This window comes from Gopherus evgoodei, chromosome 3, assembly GCF_007399415.2.
Source record: "Gopherus evgoodei ecotype Sinaloan lineage chromosome 3, rGopEvg1_v1.p, whole genome shotgun sequence".
Lineage (NCBI taxonomy): Eukaryota > Metazoa > Chordata > Testudines > Testudinidae > Gopherus > Gopherus evgoodei.
Window position 1 is genome coordinate 125,095,194 of NC_044324.1, and position 22,977 is coordinate 125,118,170.

At 39.8% G+C, this 22,977-nt stretch overlaps 1 protein-coding gene across 9 annotated transcripts in view; it reads left to right on the top strand.

The window, feature by feature from the left end:
• Positions 1 to 22,977, top strand: part of MTHFD1L (methylenetetrahydrofolate dehydrogenase (NADP+ dependent) 1 like) — a 286,291-nt gene that overhangs the window by 167,236 nt on the left and 96,078 nt on the right. For 8 of the 9 annotated variants that reach the window (XR_003999635.1, XM_030556574.1, XM_030556572.1 and 5 more), the window contains 4 exons: positions 992 to 1,131; positions 8,233 to 8,274; positions 10,774 to 10,874; positions 11,572 to 11,749. Coding sequence is in view for 8 of the 9 variants with exons in the window: in XM_030556574.1 (XP_030412434.1) it covers positions 992 to 1,131; positions 8,233 to 8,274; positions 10,774 to 10,874; positions 11,572 to 11,749 (461 nt within the window). In the remaining variant the exon portion in view is untranslated. Of the gene's footprint in view, positions 1 to 991; positions 1,132 to 8,232; positions 8,275 to 10,773; positions 10,875 to 11,571; positions 11,750 to 12,996; positions 13,547 to 22,977 lie in introns of those variants that run through there. The other variant, XM_030556578.1, reaches the window with a different exon arrangement.

A 22,977-nucleotide genomic window follows, 5' to 3' on the forward strand; every position in this document is an offset into this window, starting at 1 on the left:
TAACTGGGAAGCCATGGAGAGTCATGCATGTTGCTTTGATGTCTCGCTGCGAGACTGCAAGATCTGTTGTGTCCTATTAAGAGTTAAGGATAAGAGACGATCCCAAAGAATGGAGTCTGTTGGGTGATGGAGAAGTTCAGGGGAAGGGCAGTTAAGAAGCAGAATCATTGCTGATTTGTAGTGGAAAGGGTGGGAGTGGAACAGAACTTCTTAGCTTGCTCCCATGCAGCTTGGCTGTCTCTATGGACTGCTGGGGATGTGGGTATCCCAGGGAGCCTCGCACCCCACCAGGTTTGAAGCAATTGAATATATGGCAAGTGGGGAAGAAACTAATGCAAATAGCTCAAGAAACACAACAATATCATTATTTCATCTAATATGAACATTTTCCTTTTGATGTTTTTAACTCGTAGATTAATGGTTTCATAGATTCCAAGGCCAGAAGGGACCATTGTGATCATCTAGTGTGACCTTCTTTATAGCACAGGCCATAGAACATCCCCAAAATAATTCATATCTTTTAGAAGAAACATCCAATCTTGATTTAAGAATTGTCAGTGATGCAGAATCCACCACAAAACTTGGTAAATTGTTCCAATGATTAATTACTGTCATTGTTCAATTGCACAATATCAATATGATTTTATAAGTATTTCGTATTGTATTTGTTTAGACGTTGTCTGAGAGCAGATGTTTGGTTTTTTAAAAATATTTTAATGTACATAACTACACTAAAATAGTTGTAACACAGGACTGGATGCTGCTAAAAGATCTCAATTAACTTTTTTATGCAGTACGCTTGGGTGACATATTGTACTTATCAGGAAAAAGAGAACTTATTGTGAATGGTTGAAGATAATCAATATCAGTCATGTAAATAGAACTCTGGAGGTCTAGCAAAACAAAGGCAGTTGTATTTTTAAAAGTATGCGGCATACTAGAATAAAGTGAAACGTCCCTTGCCTTTAACTGAGTTCTTTATCCTTAACAGTAACTGAAGCTGGTTTTGGTGCTGACATTGGGATGGAGAAATTCTTCAACATCAAATGCAGAGCATCTGGCTTAGTTCCCAGTGTGGTTGTGCTTGTTGCTACAGTGAGGGCTTTGAAAATGCACGGAGGAGGGCCAAATGTAAGTATCTGCACCTTTCTTGGAACACAAATGATAACCTGAAAAATTGTTATTAACATTTGAAATATGTATCAAATTCTGAATGTTAAAAGTGACTAGAAAAGCTCTTAATGTACACAGTTGTTTAGAAATTCTCCTTCCTAAACTCCCTCATCACACTGATGTCCATTCCTGAATTTCCTAGGAGATTATAGGACTCAAATCAAATGAGTAAGGTTTATATAGCTATGAAGAAGTACTGATTCTTAGAAAAGGGAGTGAAGTTTGTTTATACTTTTTAAAAATCCTTTTAAATTTTATATACATTCTCTCCCATGCCTCTTAAAGTAGTGATTTGTAAATCGCAGTGGTGTTAATACCTAAGTGCACGGTTACTATGGGTGCAGGGTTGTTATGAGCTAGAGAGCTTGACAGCTGAGGGGGATAGAGCAATTCAGATTGCAGTGTGCTTAGTGGAATCAGGAAGTTTTGAGACTCTTGTCTTGTGACTGGAAGGCCTGAGGCTTTTGCCACTGAGGTGGAGGGAACTTCCTCCCTCTCTCCCCCATAGGGTTGACTCATTTTTTCTTTTGCAAGCCACCTGATACAAACATATGTATGTTTTTTTCCCCATCCCCTCTATATCACTCCCTCTGCTTGGGCCCAAGCCGGGTCTTGTAGATTGCTAATCACAGAGGCACTCCTCACTCAATCAGGCAGAATCAGGAGTACTCCTGTGTGTGACTGGTGCTCTACTAACCTGGCAAAGACACTGAAAGCTTAGCAACATGCGTCAGTTTCTCTGCCCAGCATTCTGAAAGGATCTAATACTGCCAGGGAAACAACTTTCTGTGGAGCCTCATACTGGGGGCAAATTCCAGAGCTGTTTCTACAACCACAGAATTGTGGAATGCACAGAGCCTTCCTTATATCTAATCATCTCAGAGAGAATAAATGCTGAGCTTTTCCCTTATTCATACCTTTTGGTGCCAAGTTTTCTAAGAAGAAATACCCAAAATATTGTCATAGTGTTACCTGTCTATCATTCTCGCCCAACACATACAGCTCTTTTGACATGTTCCTCCGTAAATTTCACGATGGTACATTGAGGTGAAAATTTCCATTCAGTCTGGCAAAAGGGGAATTTAAACCTGCCCTTTCTAACTATGTATTGATTTTATCCAGGGGTGGCTCTAGGCATTTCGCCGCCGCAAGCACGGCAGGCAGGCTGCGTTCGGCGGCTTGCCTGCTGGAGATCCGCTGGTCCGGCTTCAGCGGACCTCCCTCAGCTGTGCCAGCAGGAGGTCTGGAAGCTGCGGGACCAGCGGACCCCCCGCAGGCATGCCTGCAGGAGGTCCACTGAAGCTGTGGGACCAGCGGACCTCCCGCAGGCAAGCTGCCGAAGGCAGCCTGCCTGCCACCCCCACAGTGCCAGCAGAGCGCCCCCCGTGGCTTGCCGCCCCAAGCACGTGCTTGGCGTGCTGGGGCCTGGAGCTGCCCCTGATTTTATCTAACCTTTGTCTTTCACAAATGTATGTTATAGATTGCCCCACACAATATACTGTACAAGGACAGAATGGGCCAAATCATAGGTCTGGAACATTAGCTATAAAAGTGGCTGTATAAACCAAACCTTTATGACTTCTTGATATTTGTGCTGCCAGTCTGGTCCCAAGGAATCAGACAGAGCAGCCTTAGAGTTGCTCTAATTTGCAGCTGCCCACAAGGCACGGTTCAATCAGCCACAAGAGTGGTGTGTCCATTCTTGCTGTCAACTGCTTATGCTCTCTGTGCTGGGTTGCTATCCTCTCAGTCTGGTAGTTAATACAGAGTTCTGCCTTCTTTGTATGCTGTATATATGTGCGTGTATATATATAGATAAAGATATTGTCATCTTTCATATATATCTATATCTATGTCACCTATGATCAACTATTTAGTAACTTTATACCTAAATCTGTACACTAATCATGTGGCTGGAGGAAAGGCAGTGTTTCCAATTCCTGGAAACAGTATATTATTTTCTTTCTTTTATGATTGGATAGGTGTCCCTGATATAATTTAGACAGCCCCGGAGAGCTGTATAAGTAATAGCAGCATCCCTGGGCTGCAGCACTGCACCCCTGCCCTCATCATGCTCCTTACACCAGAACTTTCCAGGGGTTCTTGGAAGGCAGCATTATGGCAGTCTTCCACAATTCCAGCAATGGGAGAGTCCTTCTTCAGCAGATGCAGGAGGGCCCTCTTTATGCTACTCCAGCACTTTTGCCCAGTGTAAAGTGACTGCAGTCAGGGTGAGATTTTTATTTGTTAATTTTCACTCTCCCCAATGTGGGGGTGCACTTTGAGGCAATAGCTTGACTTCTCCTAAACCTTTTACTAAAATGTATGCAGAAACCAGTTTTCTATTTCAAGAAATAGGTGTATTCTTGACATTGGTTTGTTACCTGAAAATGCACAGCAAGACTTTCGCTATAAATAAGATTTTAATTGTATCCTGATACATTTACCATCTTTGTTATAGATGGATTATACTATAGGACACTGCAAAGGTGTGTTTTACCTTCACAAGTGAGTTATGACCTAAAATAATCACTTAGAATACCTACTCTTTGTCGGGTGTACTGAGTTTCTAAGAAGTGGGTATTTTAATATGTGGATTTCAATTGCCATTTTTTACATGCTCATGTTTCCATTCTGAAGAAATCCTAAATGAAACTGTAGGAGTTTTATACATGTTAATATTGATTTTTTAAGCAGTAGAGCCACCTCAAATTTGGTGAGGAACCAGCTTTTAAAACTGGATACTCTCATAAAAACCCAACCTTCCACACAAACTACCTCGTGGCTGGACTTTACAAAAATTAGACAAGCCATTTGCAACACACACTTTGCTTCTCTACAAAGGAAAAGGGACACTAAACTATCTAAACTACTACATGCCACAAGGGGCAACAACAGTGGTTCCCTTCACCCACCCAAGAATATTGTTAATCTATCCAATTATACTCTTAGGACAGATTCTTCTTCTGGGCTATCTCGGGGCCTCTCCTTCTGCCCCTCCACCTCCATGAACATGATACAGTTCTGTGGTGACCTAGAATCCTGCTTTTGACATCCCCGACTCAAGGAATATTTCCAACACACCTCTGAACAATATACTAACACACAGAAACCTTCCTGCCAACACTACAAAAAGAAGGATTCTGCATGGACTCCTCCTGAAGGTTGAAACAACAGACTGGACTTCTACATAGAGCGCTTCTGCCAACGTGCACGGGCTGAAATTGTGGAAAAGCAGCATCACTTGCCCCATAACCTCAGCCGTGCAAACACAACGCTATCCACAACCTCAGGAATAACTCTGACATCATAATAAAAAAGGCTGATAAAGGAGGTGCTGTCTTCGTCATGAATAGGTCGGAATATGAACAAGAGGCTGCTAGGTAGCTGTCTGACACCACATTCTACAGGCCTTTACCCTTTGATCCCACTGAGGGTTACCAAAAGAAACTACACCATCTGCTCAAGAAACTCTCTGAAAAAAGCACAAGAACAAATCTGCACAGACATACCCCTAGAACTCCGACCAGGGGTATTCTATCTGCTACCCAAGATCCATAAATCTGGAAAATCCTGGATGCTCCGGCATTGGCACCCTGACAGCAGGATTGTCTGGCTATGTTGACTCCCTCCTCAGGCCCTATGCTACCAACACTCCTAGCTATCTTCGAGACACCACTGACTTCCTGAGGAAACTACAATCCATTGGTGGTCTTCCAGAAAACATCCTGGCCACTATGGATGTAGAAGCCCTCTATACTAACATTCCACACACAGATGGAATACAAGCCGTCAGAAACAGTATCCCCAATATTGTCATGGCAAACCTGGTGGCTGAACTTTGTGACTTTTTCCTCACCCACAGCTATTTCACATTTGGGGACAATGAGCAGCTTCAAGTGAGAAGCACTGCTAGGGGTACCCGCATGGCCCCACAGTATGCCAACATTTTTATGGCTGACTTAGAACAACGCTTCCTCAGCTCTCGTCCCCTAACGCCCCTACTCTACTTGCGCTACACTGATGACATCTTCATCATCTGGACCCATGGAAACGAAGTCCTGGAGGAATTCCACCACGATTTCAACAATTTCCATCACACCATCAACCTCAGCCTAGACCAGTCCACACAAGATATCCACACACTGGACACTACAGTGCTAATAAGTGATGACCACATAAACACCACCCTATGCTAGAAACCTACTGACCGCTATACTTACCTACATGCCTCCAGCTTTCATCTAGACCACACCACACAATCCATTGTCTACAGCCAAGCTTTAAGATACAACTGCTCCAACCCCTCAGACAAAGACAAAAACCTACAAGATCTCTATCAAGCATTCTTACAACTACAATACCCACCTGCTGAAGTGAGGAAACAGATTGACAGAGCCAGAAGAGCACCCAGAAGTCACCTACTACAGGACAGGCCCAACAAAGAAAGTAACAGAACGCCACTAGCCATTACCTTCTAACTAAAACCTCTCTAGTGCATCATCAAGGATCTACAACCTATCCTGAAGGATGATCCCTCACTCTCATATACCTTGGGAGACAGGCCAGTCCTCGCTTACAGACAGGCCCCAAACCTGAAGCAAATACTCACCAGCAACCACACAACAAAAATACTAACACAGGTACTTATCCGTGCAACAAAGCCCATTACCAACTCTGTCCACATATCTGTTCAAGGGACACCATCATAGGACCTAATCACATCAGCCACACTATCAGAGGCTCATTCACCTGCATATCTACCAGTGTGATGATATATGCCATCATGTGCCAGCAAAGCCCCTCTGCCATGTACATTGGCCAAACCGGACAGTCTCTATTCAAAAGAATAAATGGACATAAATCAGACGTCAAGAATTATAACATACAAAAACCAGTCGGAGAACATTGCAACCTCCCTGGTCACTCAATTACAGACCTCAAAGTCACAATATTCCAACAAAAAACTTCAAAACCAGACTCCAATGAAAAACTGCAGAATTGGAATTAATTTGCAAAATGGACACCATTAAATTAAGCTTGAATAAAGACTGGGAGTGGATGGGTCATTGCACAAAGTAAAAAATATTTTCCCATGCTAATTTTTCCCCTACTGTTACTCACACCACCTTGTCAACTATTGGAAATGGGCCATCCTGATTATCACTACAAACATTATTTTTTCTTCTGCTGATAATAGCCCACCTTAATTGATTACTCTAGTTACAGTTGGTATGGCAACACCCGTTTTTCATGTTCTCTGTGTGTATATATCTTCCTACTGTATTTTCCACTGCATGCATCTGATAAAGTGTGATTTAGCCCACGAAAGCTTATGTTCAAATAAATTTGTTAGTCTCTAAGGTGCCACAAGTACTCCTCATTCTTTTTGCTGATAAAGACTGACACGGCTACCACTCTGAAACCTGACAGGTTTTAAACTGTAAATATACACTGAAAAGTGACTCTAAAATGGCACAACAGTCTTCCATGTTTGCATCTCACTGACTCCATATCCATTATGCTCCTTTTACAAGCCCCACAAACTCAGCCTGGAATTTGAAAGCCAAGCAGGATTCTTGCTGTCACTCACATCATCACCAATAAAAATAGAATTATACAGTCAGAACCTAGTTAAAGTTCTATAGATGCCTAAGCCAGGAGCAAAGCCAGCTCACTCTCCTATAGTGGTCACAGTTCAGTGCAGTTGCACCTGTATTCCCACTCCGTGATCCCTCAGGGGTACCTAGGCACCTGGCTTCTTTAGTATCACATCTCTTGGGCAGAGACCCAGGCCTCTCTCCCTCCTGACCAGGGTATTTCCAGGCTTCACAGTTCCCTGTCTACACTGTGATATTCCCATCAAGCCAGACTACCCAAACAATTCAACATCTGTAGTTTGCTTTCTCTTTAAAGGCTGTGAATAACTTAATTGACCAAGTTATATGTTACTAATGACATAAGCAAGCTCATTTATTCTTAAGGTGAAAGCATTCCAGAGAAAACAATTAATCAATCTACACACATGCTAAAAAGTTTACCAGAGGTCCTCCCAATGCCAGCCTCAGGTTCTGGTAGGTGTCAGCCCTTCAAATCTCACAGCTGGGTTTTCCCATGGTTACAAGTTCATTACTGTCTCAAATTCAGAGCCAGAACCCCCAGGAATAGATCAGTCTTTCCTTTATACAGCTTGGCCCTTTGATCTTGACTGAATATAATAGTGATTAGTAGACAGTGGCTCACTTCTCAGGGCGAAGCTTCAAAAGGCTGGATTTTTGCATAATGGGCGGTGATGAATTTGCATTCACCTCCTCCTAGTTATTCCCCAGGAAAATGAGTTCACACATTTTGATCCAAAAGTCCATTCTTGTCTGGCACATTGTTCAGCGTAGTCCTTTGAATCCCCAGGTCTCTCATCTGTCACATCTTCCCTGTCAAAAGGTTACATACAATCCCAGCCCACAATAATACATAAACCATTCAATATGATGGCTCCCAAAGATACTTAATTCAAGGTGGTCTCCCACGGATATTGCAGGAAATTGTTATATCTGTCTCAATAGCTATATTAACCTTAAAGTACAAACATTGTGTAAAGTTGTAAAAATTCATTTTTTGTCACCAAAATCAGCAGATAGGATTTAAAATGCACACAGAGAACAGATTTCTTGAGTAACCAGTTGCCATTTTTTCATAGTAATTTTCTGACCATAACTCCTTTTTGTTTTTGTTTTGTTTTGTTTGTTTTTGGTAAGAAAGCCCTGACACCAAGTCACTGCTGGAATAAACTGAGAAGACATAAATTCTTATTTTTGGGTTGGGGGAAAGTGATAAATCTTGCCATTCGCTTTTACAGCTTTAACTTTCTCTAAGGCCGTGGTCTGTGGTTGTAGTGAACTTTTGTTGCTGGAAAGGAAGGTAGTTGTCTTATTGTTTAGTATTGACAATACGGGTGATGTTTTGGAGTACAAACGTTTTTTAAATGTTATACTCCTGACCAGGCAGGTAGTTGACTAGTATTGGTAGATGATTGTTAATTTTACTTGCTTATGATTTCAGGTAACTGCTGGTGCCCCTCTTAAGAAGGAATATACAGAAGAGGTAAGAGCAATGACTGTAAAACTTAATCCTGTCCTTTTTAAAAAGTTCTGATTTGAAAAGATCTAAAACAAACAGTTGCCAGTTACTTTGCAAACAATAAAGCAAGAGGAAAGTGGCGAATTTAAATGCAGGCGGTACGTGCAACAAGCGCTTCTTGACTGAGGTTTTATGGTACAATTTAAAAATAAATATGAAAAATACTTACAAAGGGAAGAAAATCTCTATTTACTCGGTTGTGTGGATTGGGTGCAATATCATAGTAAGATAGCAATGGTAGTGTTCAGACTTAAGAAGCCATTTCCTAGTGTTAGATATCTTTGACCTTGGAAGTTACTTCAGTTGAGTAACTCTCAGATGTTTCTAGAGCACCCACCACTATAGTGTTAGAGAATTGAGCCACCTACAAAGGAACTCTATTTCACTTCAGTACTCTTATGAGAGAGCCACTGTGAAGTGTAGCCTTTTTTCCTTGATCAAAAGATGTTTCAGGTTAAAAATTGAGTTTTTCTATTTACATCAAAATAATTACACTTGAATTCAGATTATCAGACAAATATGTTAACTATAGTAAAATGTTGTGGAAACAAACTTCTTTAACTTTCCAAGTTTCAGGAGATGAAAATTGTTCTTGGTATATTATCTGAATTCATGGATTAACCAAGATGCCCTTTAAGGGATCTACTTATGTCATTACCATATGAAGGAACCTGATTATTCATTGTGTGTGTTCAGTTATCTTTTTTCACAAGTATTTTATTTACCTATGGAGAGATTAATATCCATGCCTAAGGCCCTTTACAATTTAGGGGCTAATATGTTGGCATTTCTTTCCCTTTTTCTGTCCTTCCTTCCCTTGACATTTGTAAGTGAAATTAAAGTATATATGAAAATCTACAAAAAGTAATAGTGTGGTATTTATAAAACTATAAACATAAACTGAGTGTACCAAGAATGGAACTGTGTATATATATCTGTTCATACTAAGGACAGGGAGCCACTATTTCCAAGCCTCACTGTATACAAAAAAAAACCCATAAACAAATGGCTCTAGGAAATGAAACAGAAAGAGGCTCTTTAATACCTTCAAAATAAAGTGTCATGTCCAGTCTCAGGTGTTAGGATAATGTGCTGACTCTAAGGCTTAATATTAATTCTGCTCTTCATGCCTGGGGTTAGACAGCAAGATGGCACAGCTCAAATATAGGCTATACATGTTTAAAAAATAAATGTGTGGGCTATGTTTTATCTTTGTGCATAAAGCCTTTGCATAGCCTATTACTTGTGCTTCAGTGCTGTCTACTTTTTTTAATTACAGTTGTGCAACCTGATTATTATTAGGTTTAGTATGTGTTTCTGATGTAGAAAGCTTCCAATCAATTTACTTCTATAAACCATTACCATAGTATGTTTGGCTCATACAAATAATAGCTAGTTCTCATATAGTAGTTCTAAACAGTGGATTCAGGAATGGAGGGATTAATGAAGATAAGATGTTTTTTTAATATCAGTCCTTACATTACATAATTGGCAAATTCCTATTCCAATATACTTTTCCATGGAAAATCAGTATACAGCCTTGGTTGGCAAAGCCTAAAACCTCTTAAGTAGAGAACAGGATGGAACAACCTGAGAAATTCAACAGTAGTAAATCACCTGGATTGTATGCTTGTATGTTCACATGTGTGGGAAAGAGAGAGCTGTCTCAGTGGGCTTCTCTTGTATTTTAAATGTCCCAAGTTTGAGAGGCTTATGATCTACATTTCTATGGGCCTGAACCACCTCCCACTGAAGTCCATTCACTTGAGTGGGAGTTGAATGGGGCCTCATGTCAGCTAGCATCCCTGTCAGCCATCCGCTCTGGGAAGCTTTTGGTATTTGGGCATTTAATAGAATGCCCACATTAGTGCTGTCTCACATGTTAAGTAGCATCACACAAAGGATTTTGATTTGAGTGAGCTGTCCCTGCATTTGAGCTTGGAAGGAGAATGAGAAGGCTAGTCCATCGCCTCCTTCCATTTGTCCTCCCTGGGCCTGAATATGTGGTGAAAAAGGATCCTAAGAGGAACCAGATGAGATAGCGCCAGTCCTGTGATGGAAAGCTTCAGCAGCAAATGTCTTAATGAATTGTATTACTGTGTAACTCCTTTAGATGGAGCCACAAATTAGAGTGGGGGGACCAGCCCACAGATGTTTTCTGACATCTTGTTTATCGATTGGCAGCTTGTGTCCCAGAAGGGAGCAATCTGGCAGCATGCTCAAATGTAAAAGATCTGAACCTTGCTCAGTTATGTAAATGCAGCTGCCGCTACTGAAGTAAGAAGGAACAGGATACATAAAAGTATTTTTTCTGAAGCCTATTATGAAGGTTACCCATAAATATAAAAATAATTATAACTAACCTTGTTTGTTGTGATTTCTGGAAATTTCTTTGGCCAGAAAAGATGCGACACATCTTGACATTTCTGTTTTGCTTGTTTTTTTGTTTGTTTAATGATGTAGAATCTCCAGCTGGTAGCTGATGGCTGTTGTAATCTACAGAAGCAAATTCAGATTGCTCAACTCTTTGGAGTTCCTGTTGTAGTTGCTCTAAATGTCTTCAAGTAAGTCAGTCCATCCTTTACTCATGCTAGTAGACCCAAAGATCAAGCTCATTGTCTTTGCACAAGGTGTAATCACTTACTTCCGCACCTCATATAGTATATTAACTATATTACCACTCACAGCTGGGTGAAAATCCAGGAAGTGGAGTCAGTATTAACTTCATATACCACTTAAAAGAGTTACAAAGGCTCTACTGGTGTTATGATGTAATTAAATATGCTTGTTCAGTCCTGAAAATATTTTAAAATTCAGAAAACTGTAATGTAATTTTCAGTGTTTCATTTAGAACACTTCCTATTTACATTTGTTACATGGCATGAAGAGAGAAGCTTTTAAAAGAAAGAGAGGAAAGTTTATATTTGACTTGTAGAAAGCATTTTAAAACACAGTAAATTCATCAAACTTTTTATACATCCTCAGGCATATAAACATTTTAAAAACCCCTCTAGCTTCCTCTTTTAGAGGTTTTCAAATCACATAAATATAGAATGGTATTGTATATGATTTGTAATACTTATTTAAATGAAATATTCCTACTTCAATGTACTTAAGACGTTTGGGGTTTTTATAAACATTTAATAATTGTATGATTTCCATAACTAACTTGTTTCACAACTGTAACTACAGAGCATTGCTTAACAAATAAGTCTGTACAAGAGTAAATAAAATAATGACATAGAACTGTTTGGTTGGCAGAACTGACTCCCATGCTGAAGTTGATTTAGTCTGTGAGATTGCAAAACGGTCTGGAGCATTTGATGCAGTGCCCTGCAATCACTGGTCAGCTGGCGGTAGAGGAGCTGTGGAATTGGCTCAGGCTGTGAGAAAAGCTGCCAGTCAGGAAAACCGCTTCAAATATCTGTATAACTTGGAGGTAAGACGATTTAAAAAGACTATTGAAATAGTTTCAGATGCAGAACAAAGAGGATGTTGCAGCAAATCTATTTAGAGTTCCTTTTAGATGTCAGCTATAAGAAGGTGCTTGCTTGGTTTAATAATATCCCAGACGGTTGTAGATTAAAAAATAAAACTATTACTGAAGATCAAGTAGTGAGTACTTCTGGCAGTACAGGATTACTCACTGCACTATAGCATACTTACTAGTGCTTTGTCTTGTTTAGCTTTAAATATCCCCAGTAATGAGGCTTCTACTGGTCCTAAGAGGCTTTTCATGGCATTCAGCTGAAATTTCATTTTCTTAATGTCATCCTGTTTGAAATGCATACATCTCTGACTCCCTAAAGTGTTCCTTTCCTTCTTTAGGCAAAGGATAGTTTCTCAAGACTTATGTTGTATGCACATCTCTACCATTGATGTGTTCTCTGACATTGAAAAAGTCACTTACACTCACGGTTCTTCAGTTTACTTGTCTGCACGTTACAGCATCCCCAGGTTGCCAGGAGGAGCAATTGCAGACAAAGTCCTGCTTGGCCTCTGCAGCCCCAGGATGGAACACACTCAGTGCAGACAGAAAGTTTGGAGAATTATATTGCCAAGAATTTTGTTAACAAGCCTCTATTGAGCTTGTGCAAATAATGGTTTTCAAAAGCTAACAACTTGGCCAAGTCTGGATGGATTTTCACTGGAACAGCAAAATGCAACTGTGTAACTCCTTGGTGACACCCTCCGCCAGTCCCTCCCCCAACACGGCCAAGTTTCAATCTCTGTTTCAATAGATGAAGGTGCTAGAGCTTATCAAGAAAAATGTTTGTAAGACTTTTTTTTAACATGAGCAAAACCAATTTATTTTCCTTAATTTAACTCTTGCAAATAACAGTTTCAGCAGAAAGAATTCTTTCTTAAAATGTCAGCCTGTGGCAGACATCCAGCATGGAAAATTTAATCCAGAATAGTTTAAGTTTGGTAGTTATAAGCAACTGAAAATGAGGTCTCATAATGGAAAGTGTCAGGCAGTCTTAACTCTAAGTGTTGCTGTCAGTCTTGTCTGTAATGAGTTGGCCTGTTCATACTTAGAACTGAGTGAATAATTGATTTCTTTGGTTCAGTGGCTGTTCTGAAAAATAAAAAAGTAGGTTTATTTAGAATCAAAAATTAAGAGACTGCCAAATTCAATGAGTCTTCTCTGGTTTGGTTTGGTTTTTATTGGGATTTTTTGCCAAGGCTCAACAGACAAGCGACGGGCCAAAAGAAAAAACAAATGCTTCAAAGACAACCTTAAAGCCAACATGAAGGAGTGCAGTATTGACAAACTCATTGGAAACCCAAGCGCTCGACAGACCAAAATGGAAAAGGACATGGTAGCAAGGATCCCAGTATTTTGAGATCCAACAGAGAAACAGGAAAGGAGGAAAGAACCTGCCACACCCAGACTCAGCAATCCAGATCTGCCTCTTCCATTGGGAAATGTCTGCCCCAGTTGTGACAAGATCTGTGGGTCCTGGATCAGTCTCGTTAGCTATTTGCGGATCCACCAGTGATAACTGGCTTTCATTTTATGAAAGACAATCATCTGCAAACTCCAAGAGATCACCAACGGGGATTCCAAGGAATCAGGGTGGTAAGGGAGGAGTGAGAATATTGCAGAAACCCTTTTATTCATTTCTTACTTCTTCAGATTCACTCTTCATCCATTTAGTCCATTGATGTTCATTGATTTCCGCTGGTGTGGATTACTTTCAGATATGCATGAAGTTGTAACCTCTTCCAACAAGTCAAGTTACTTTGGGAGAACTTAAAAGCCCCAGGGTAGATTCATTCATTATCTTAACATTGTGTTCCAAGTGTTGCCCAGAGTCGGGTGAAAAAAACTTTAAATCTGATTCTTAGATCCTTTTTATTTTTCTCACTTATGTAGTAAACAAAAGGTTGTAGTATATTGTTTTTGTGTTTCAAATTAGGAAAATAATTGAAATCAGCTGAACTTTATTTCTCTGGATTTTTTCTAAGCAGCATGTCTAACTTTGTATTGCTTTACATCATATTTCCAACTTTGTCTTCTAAGAAAATTCTGTTTTCACATGTTTTGAAATCTGCCTAGTATATGAAAAACAAGGAGATATTTTCAAGATGAACTAGTGTGATATATGTCACATACAATCAAATAATGGTAGGAATTGAGAATCATAGTTCCTCTGTTATATCTCACTCTAAATGTAGTAATGTGCACATGTAAAATAACTTTCTTTTCAGACTCCACCAAGTTATTCCTGGTTATAAAACAAGCAATGTTAAATTTAATTTTCCACTCAATGGTTATTTTTTTAAACATTAGATTTAGCTGGCATTTAGCACCATATTAACAAATACTTTTTCAAGAGCTAGTATGAACAAGTAAATAAGTACTATGAGAGCAAAATAAATGTCAAGCATATTTGGAGGGTGGTGTGAAGAGTAGCTGTATATTGATTCTGAACATGGAAGAGAGAGATGTGAACATCAACATATCTGGTGTCCAGGACAAGGAGCAGCGTACAAGAAGTTTCCCAGAGGGCCTGTCATACTAAAAGTGTAGGGAGGAGCATACATAAAGGGCTTATAATATCAGAAATTACACATGGAAAACTTTTAAAAAAGGAAAAAAGTCAGAAGTAAGACTGAGTTTTTATATGATAGGCTTTGAAGACCCATAACTTTGTTTAAAATATGATTAGCAGAAGTAAGAAATATTTTATTAGCATGTGGTTTAAAAAAGACAAAAAAAGTTTGGCCCTGGTGCATACGCTAACCCATCTTACTTTGTCATTTGAAAGTTTTTTCTTGTTGAGTATGTCTTTTTTGGCAGTTGGAGAATGAGGTTGGCTGCAAAGACCTTCTGAATTCTTTACAAAGTAATCTGTACTTCATTGTGGTTTTTTGGAGAAAATATATTTGGCACATATGGAAAATATCAGAATTTCAATTCTTATCAGTATAGACTTCCTTTCTAGGTTCACTTTTCTTGAAGTATGAGTCTTTAAATTACAGCAGAAAGCTATTACTCACAATAAACTGACTGATCTATTAACATAAGCTTAGATAACCAGGGTTAAGGAGGGAGAAGAGAAGGGGATAGAAGCATGTGCATCCCATTCCAAAATCTTCCTGGGTTCAATGATTAAAGTGCTCCCTTTCTTTTAAAAAAAAAAAAAAAAAAAAAAAAAAAAAAGAGGTAACTTGCTGTGGTAGTGCATGCCCAGTAAGTATCTGGGTTTTCATATCCCTTTTTGTTTTGGCAAAATTAAAAGATGCAGAGTTTAGTCTCCCTGCAGTTACACTGAACTCGCTCTGTTAGCATCAACTTAACTGGGACAAAGAGATAAGGAAGCACTGGTTTGAATCAGGGCACTTCAGTAAGTCCTCAGCTGGAAATGGGGTTCTAGTAGCAAAGCAACTTGAGCACAGTGAGCCAGTGCATCAGCAGGAAGACAAGACTGACACAGCTGGAATTAGAGAGAAGACAGAGATGAGACTAGGGGAGAGGTACAGAGAATCAGCACATTCTTTCAGTCACAGAGACTTGCCAGTGCCCCTTAAACAGGTTCGGACGTGGTGAACTGACAGCTGTGATAGGGAAGCCAAAAATCACCTAACTTCTGCTACAAAGGAAAACTAAATTGGGAGAGGGGAGAAATCACAGGAGAAAGAAGGGGAAGGGTTTCTTTGGCAATTCAGTGTTTCTAGATTGCTTCTATTTTTCTAATATTTTTGTCAACTTCCTGTGTTAGCATGACATCATCGATGTTGACACATTATGGTGTAGAGTGAGTCACAAAGATATTTTGGAACATTTCCAGTGTCCTGCGTGGCCAGTTTTCAGGGTACAGGACAGCGTCATCAGAATCAGGGCCATTCTGTGGAAAATCAGGCAGAGAGGCAACCACTTGTAGTGAGTATTCAAAGTCAATAGCAACTTCAGCAATGGTGTTCCTTCTTCCTTCTCTCCGAGGGTGACCATGCCATATAGATAATCAAGATTCTCCTGGCCTCTCAGTCAGTTTTGTAAACTGAGCCAGGACTTTGGTTGTCCTAGCTCTTTTATCCTCCTGTTGTCACTTGTTGCACATGTTGGCACCAGTTCCACTGATCTGAATTTCAAGTGGAAGAGATCTGGTGCCGCCATGAAGAAGGAGCTCAGTAAAGCATCAGACAATGCAAAGACTGCAGGCAGCAACTCTGCATTGTTTGGCTCATCGTCTGCCTGCACCTCATAGCCTCAGAAAAAGGGTAGAGAATAAGAATGAGTTGGAGCAATAGAGGAGGAGGGAGAAAAGAGCCTGTAAATTGAAAGTGAGTAGGAGAGGGAATGGGAGGAAGGGCAAAAGCCTAGAATGGTGGTTTTCAGCCTGTGGTTCATGGCCCCGTGGGGTCTGCAGACTGTCTAAGAGGTTCCACAAAAGATTATCATTACCAGAAAACAGTGATTTTCCACCTGGGGTCCATGGACACCTGAGGGTCTGCACACTATGTCTAAGATTTACAAAGGTGTCTACACCGCCATTTGAAACTTTTTAGAGGTCTGTGAATGAAAAAAGGTTGAAAACCACTGATCTAGAACAATAAGAACAGTATAAAGAGGAGGGCAGGAAAAGCAGTAAGATTTCATCAGGGGAGAAAACACAATTGTTATTAAAAGGAGCTAGATTTATGGGTTCCTGGTTTGCAAGTATATTAAAGGAGCTGGAACTAGGGATAAACAGTAAAGGGGGCATAGAATTAAATACTCTTTAAATCAGGGGTCCCCAAGGCGGTCATGGCTGGCGGTTGAGCATCTGCCGAAAAGCTGCCGAATTTCGGCGGCGATGCCTCTGGATGACGCCACTTGCCGTTGCGCCACGGTCCTTCATCTGGCACCTGCCAGATGAAAAGGTTGGGTACCACTGCTTTAAAAACTCTAATAATCTAGCATGGCTTTCCTTTAGTCTAAAATAGTCCTATGTTTTCATTCTGAAAAGAGAAGAGGATGGCTATGGGGAGTTGGGGTCGGAATGAGCACTTATCTTCAGTGACAGCCCCATTACCAAACCAATCACATTCTAAGGTGACCATGTCCTCCCATTTGTCTGTTTGTTCTCTTGTTGCCTTTCGTCTAAATCCTATGAGCTGTATGGAACAGGGAATAGCCTTAGGGAGGTGTTTTATACCATTAAATGAGGCACCAAACCCTGCTTGGGATCTGCAGATGCTACCACAATAGAAATAAATAATAATACTCAATTTGTCCCTTTGCTGGAACACCTCCCATCTCATGACTTGTGACCATTTTTCACTCACCTTGAAACTCAGGCCACCCTGCTTTCTCTTCCACCCATTTGATCAAAGAACCATCTATCAGCATAGCCACATTATTAAAAAAAAAAAAAAGCCCATTTCCACACTGTTGTATAAACCCCACTCTTCCCCAAGACAGCTTGCTTCAAGCAGAATCTGGATGTGTTTTGTACTGGATCAAAAGTTTCGAGGTTGGAAATTCTTTGTTCCCATCCCTCTCTTGCCTTTTATGAGGGAGGCTCTTGACAGCACAGCAGTTTTATGTTTGTTTTTATTAAATATTTCTCCCATTCTTTGCATCAAGCAATTTTTAGACACAGCTGGGGTTTCAGTGTTGGGGAGATGAAAATAAATCTCTCAGGCCACAGGCTATGGTGTTGTTTCATGAACTGTTTAACTCAACTAGATATGAGCTTTTCCACAAATTAAAAACCAAAAATCTACCCTATGCCCACAGAGAAAGGGTGTGCTATAATCATCTGGTCAACCACAGAACTTCTGGAACCAGAATATACAGATGAAATAAAAAATATATTAAAGTGTCGAGGAAAACTCAAAGAAATAAAAGCTTAGCTATTCAGTCAGCTATTATTTTAGCATGGCACTCTATCACCCCACAGCACCTACAGCTATACTCTTGTCATGTATTTTCGCTTGGCAGTGTTCCTGATTCTAAATGAGAGAGATGTGTAAAGACGGTTTCCTTTAGTCGAGAGATTATTATTTATTATCTTTTCAGTGTATATATAATTTAAAAAGCATCAATCCCAAGCTCTATGCTATTTTAAGAATTTTTTTAAAATGCAAGCCATATAACAAAATAACAAACCCAGGGGCTTCTTCTCATCATAGAACAATAAACCAGCCAACATATTGCTAATAAACAACTGGGCTAAGACAAATGTTTGAAGTATGTAAACTATAAAACTTTTATAGCAGAAATGATGGCACAGCAGCATGGACATACATAACACAGTTGTTCAGAAAGCTTCCATGGGTGAGCACCAACAGTTTCTGCAAAATATAAACTTAAAGATAAAATAACCTGAAACTTCTATCCCTTATAATTGTGAAGAGCACCTTTCAAACACAATACAAGCAGGAATCAATGCAGTGCTGTTTTCTTAAATCTCATTCAAATAACTCCTGTGCTTCTGCTGCTGCCTATAGCTTTGTCCAACTCCCCTAGAGTGAAGACTGAATAGAGTCATGTCAGTTTTCCCTCCAGCCATTCACAACAGTGTTGAATATGACTCTGCTGCTATTTGGGAAAGACCATGAGAAGGAAGATTTAAAAACTAAAGTAACAGACCACAGCCACTCGTGCAGCAGACTCGGGGGCTGGATGGGGAAAGTCAGAGAATGCTCCTTCTACTAGCAGCCAGAGAAGCTTGAAGGGGCTTCAAGTCTATTAGCCAGTATCTGATACAAAAGTGGGCTTTCTGAGCAGAGTCAACACCCTAGCTCACCACCTTTACCTTTCCTATCAGGTAAGGTAGGGAGTTGGATTCTCACCGTGGAATTGTCCGGGAACGCATTCCCCCTTTCACCCTCCTTCACATTGGTCTTTGGATAGTAGGTTTAATCTTTAACTTATTGGTGTCTGGTAAAATGTCCAGGCATTACATGTGAGAGGATGGGAGTGATTGGGTGAGCACATGGTTTAGTAAGAGACTGATGTGATAAATTATACAAGTACTCTATTGAGAGGTGTGAGAGAGGGGGATTTTGGTGAGGAGAAGAAGAAAGAAGAGGAAAAATTGGAAGAAAATGTATGTAAAGAGAGAACAATAGAAGGGGGTAGATGGAGAGAGAAAGAAAAGAGAAAGCACATTGAAGACAACTCAGAAAAATGTAGCCCATTGTAAGAAAGCAAGTGGGGATGGGAGGAAGTCAGTGAGTAAGGCCGGGATGTGAGAGTCCATTATAAATGAGAGCCATTGTAAATTACATTTGTAAATAGAAAGTGTGTTGACGATGTTGGAATTAAGTACATTACGTAATAAGTAGGGCCCTACCAAATTCACAGTCCATTTTGATCATCTTGACGGTCATAGGATTTTAAAAATTGTAAATTTCATTATTTCAGCTATTTAAATCTGAAACTTCAGGGGTTGTAACTGTAGGGCGCTTGACCCAAAAAGGAGTTGGGGGAGGGGTCGCAAGGTTATTGCAGGGGGGTGGTTGGGGTACTACTACCCTTCTGCGATGCTGCTGCTGGCTGGGCAGCTGGAGAGTGGTGGCTACAGGCAGGAACTCAGCTCTGAAAGCAGAGCCACTGCCAGCAGCAGTGCAGAAGTAAGGATGGCATGGTATGGTATTGCCACCCTTCTACACTGCTGCCTGCAGAACTGGGCCCTGAGTCAGAAGCCACCACTGTCTGGCCACCCAGTTCTGAAGGAAGCAACACAGAAGTAAGGGTGTCATGGTATGGTATTGCCACCCTTACTTGTGTGCTGCTGCTGCTGGGATAATGCCTTCAGAGCTGGGCACCTGGCCAACGACTGCCACTCTCCAGCTGCCCAGCTCTGAAATCAGCGCAGAAGTAAGGGTAGTAATACTGCTACCCCCCTAAAATAACCTTGTGACACCCCCCCCCCGCAACTCCCTTTTGAGTCAGGCCCCCCAATTTGAGAAACGCTGGTCTCCCTGTGTAATCTGTATAGCATAGGGTAAAAGCACACACAAAATGTCAAGGTGGAAAGACCAGATTTCACAGTCCATTACTTGTTTTTCGTGGCCATGAAATTGATAGGGCCCTAGTAATAAGTAGTACAAAGCTGTGCTATTCATTTACATTACAGGAAATGGTTCTGGGGTGACTTGGTGGTGGGACGGAAGGCACATAGTAGCCCTGGCTACTAGATTTAATCATTGGGCTAGTAAGTATTGGGAAGATTTTCAAGCCTAGCTCACTAGTAAAGGGAATGAGATCTAGGTTTCTTTGAATCACACTGAGATTATTATAACTTGGCCTGATAAAGGGAAGGTGACTCATGAGAAGGGTGAAACCTGAAGGCAACTCTGCTCAAACATTTAATAAATTGAATGAATATTATCAAAATCCACTCCATGATAGTATTAGCATTTTAAACTTCATTAATGAAACTGCTGTTAATGTAATGATGTAATATAATTTTTGGTCACCTGAAAAAGTATTTCTATTTTCAATGTAATTTTAGTTCAGGTTTTGCTAGTAACACAGTAATACATTTTCATTTTTCTGTTGTTGATATTTTCACAGTTAAACATGCATGACAACACCTTGATAACACTGTCAAGACGGTGCAGGAAACAAAAACAGAACCATAATACAATTTAGAAACTTGACAAAATCTTTTTAAAATTTCCTGGAAAATTTAAGGAGCAGTCTTAGAAATATCTACCAGTGCAGGAATTAGTTGTCATAAATACACATATTGGCATATAAGTGTCCAATATATAAAGCATTTTAAGCAAATCTATTAAAGTAAAAAAATTTAAATTCCAAAACTTTAGAATCAGACAATATGTTCGTATACGAATCTTTCAGGTCAGAGGTGGTTTTAGACAACAGCATCATCATACCCAAACAAAATGTCCTTTATCTTACTAATAATCACCCACAGTTCAGCAGTGAACTCTATGAAAGCAGCATTGGAACAATGTGTGAAGTCAGATCTTTACAGATGAGATTTTCAGCAGCGCTCAGCATTGATCTAACTCTGACCACATTGAAATCCACAGGAATTTTACCACTGAGTTCAATGGGAGCAGAGTTAGGCCTATTCTGAGAGCTTCTTAAAATCTCTCCTTTAACGATTGTATCAGGAAATAGGTGAATTTTGCCCCTAGATATTTTGTTACCATTACTGTACATCTCCAAATAGCTTTCATGACTGGGATACATTCAAAGTCATAATTAAAGTTGGACTAAGTATTGAGGAGTCAGAATAGTCTGGAATCTAGTTTAGAGGTAATCTTTGTTAATAGATTATTGTTGTTATTACCACTATCTTTGCATATATAGTTTGCAGTGTTATGGTAGTCATGTTGGTCCCAGGGTATTAGATAGACATGGTGAGTGAGGTAATATCTTTCATTGGACAATCTTATGTTGCTGACAGAGACAAGTTTTTGAGCTTATACCGAGCTCTTGTTCAGATGTTACGATAAATATTTTGTAATATATTATTTATTATCTACAGTAGAACCTCAGAGCTACAAACTCTTTGGGAATGGAAGTTGTTCGTAAATCTGAAAAAACGTTATGGCTGTTCTTTCAAAAGTTTACAGTTGAACATTGACTTAATACAGCTTTGCGACTTTACTGTGCAGAAGAAAAATGCTGCATTTAACCATCTTAATTTAAATGAAACAAGTACAGAAACAGTTTCCTTACTTTGTCAACTCTTTTTTTAAACTTTCCATGTATGTTTTTAGTAGTTTACATTTAACACTGTACTGTACTGTATTTGCTTTTTTTTTGTCTTTGCCGCTGCCTGATTGCATACTTAGGTTCCAAATGAGGTGTGTGGTTGACTAGTCAGTTTGTAATTAGTGTTCGTAACTGCAGTTCTACTGTATATCTTGCATATGTAGTTTTATTCAGGTGGATTCCTTAGTGTAATTATTTTGTATTAAAATAATAAAGTTTAATATTTTTGTGACTGTCGCAATAGCACTTGCTGCATTTTGCCGTACTATATTAAATGCTGCAGGATAGGAGTTATATCCAGCTCTTGGAGCTAAGAAATTAATCATATTCGTGATGTTCGTGACTTGTCATTTGAATGAACTTGTTTCCACATGCTGCATTCTTATGGGTTGAAGCATGCACCTCAGATATCTCCAAATGTGTCACTTTCTGGCAATATGTATGCTTTCTGACAAAGCTGTGAGAGTCTGTTGTTCCCCTAGAATGGCACCAACAGGTATGCATGCAATGTGACCCTACTGCATTTCATGTCATGTTCAGTATAAATGTACATTGACCATTTCATGCTATATTTTGCACAAGGAGCCCATCTGAAATGAGTTCTCCAGTATCTTTAATTTATACTGCTTTTAAAGACACCAAAACTACCAAAATTAATGAGGTGGCTGCTGAAAATGTCTTTTTTATCAGCTGCTTAAATGTATTCAGTTTATGTAAAAACATCCACAGCCTTATATAAAGCACTGGGGGGCGGGGGGGGTTGGTATTTTTTTAATTTTGATTTTTAATTGTTTGTAAAATGAAGTTGATACAGTACTTGCCTAGATAGCAGGAGCATTGTGAAGCTGTCTGAGAAGTGTTAACAGCATCCAATGTAAGATACTGTGGATAACATTGTTTAAAAAAAAATGTGACTTAGGAGTCTAATTCTCATTGTGATTGAGAGTTTTGGGCTTCTAATTGTCAAATTTCTAAAGCTCTTTAGGCACCTAAAGATGCAGATAGGTGGCTAGTGAGATTCTTATTAATTTCAATGGGAATAAAGTACCTAAGTGCTTTTGGAAATCCTACTAGACCCCTAAATATGTTTAAAAATCTGGTCCAAATCCCTTTTGCAAATGGGGCTTAGAAGCCTAAGTTATTCAGGCACATCTTAAAATTTTACCCTGTGGCCCTGATTCAGCATGTGCTTAAGTCCCATGGACTTAAAGTTAAGCATGCTTTGCTAAATTGGGAACCTTGGAAGTGCAAAGTATGGCCCAGATCCTGCAACTGGATCTGCAAATGTGAATCCCTGTGCCCATCAGTTACAGGATCTAGCCCTATGAAAGTTGTTGTTGGTGGTGGTGGTGGTGGTGGTGGTGGTGGTGGTGGTTGTTGTTGTTAACATCATTAAAATTTTGGTTCCTATACTGTAATATGCTCTCAACTCCTATTGAATTGCCATGACATCTCTGACTGTTATTGCACATTATTGC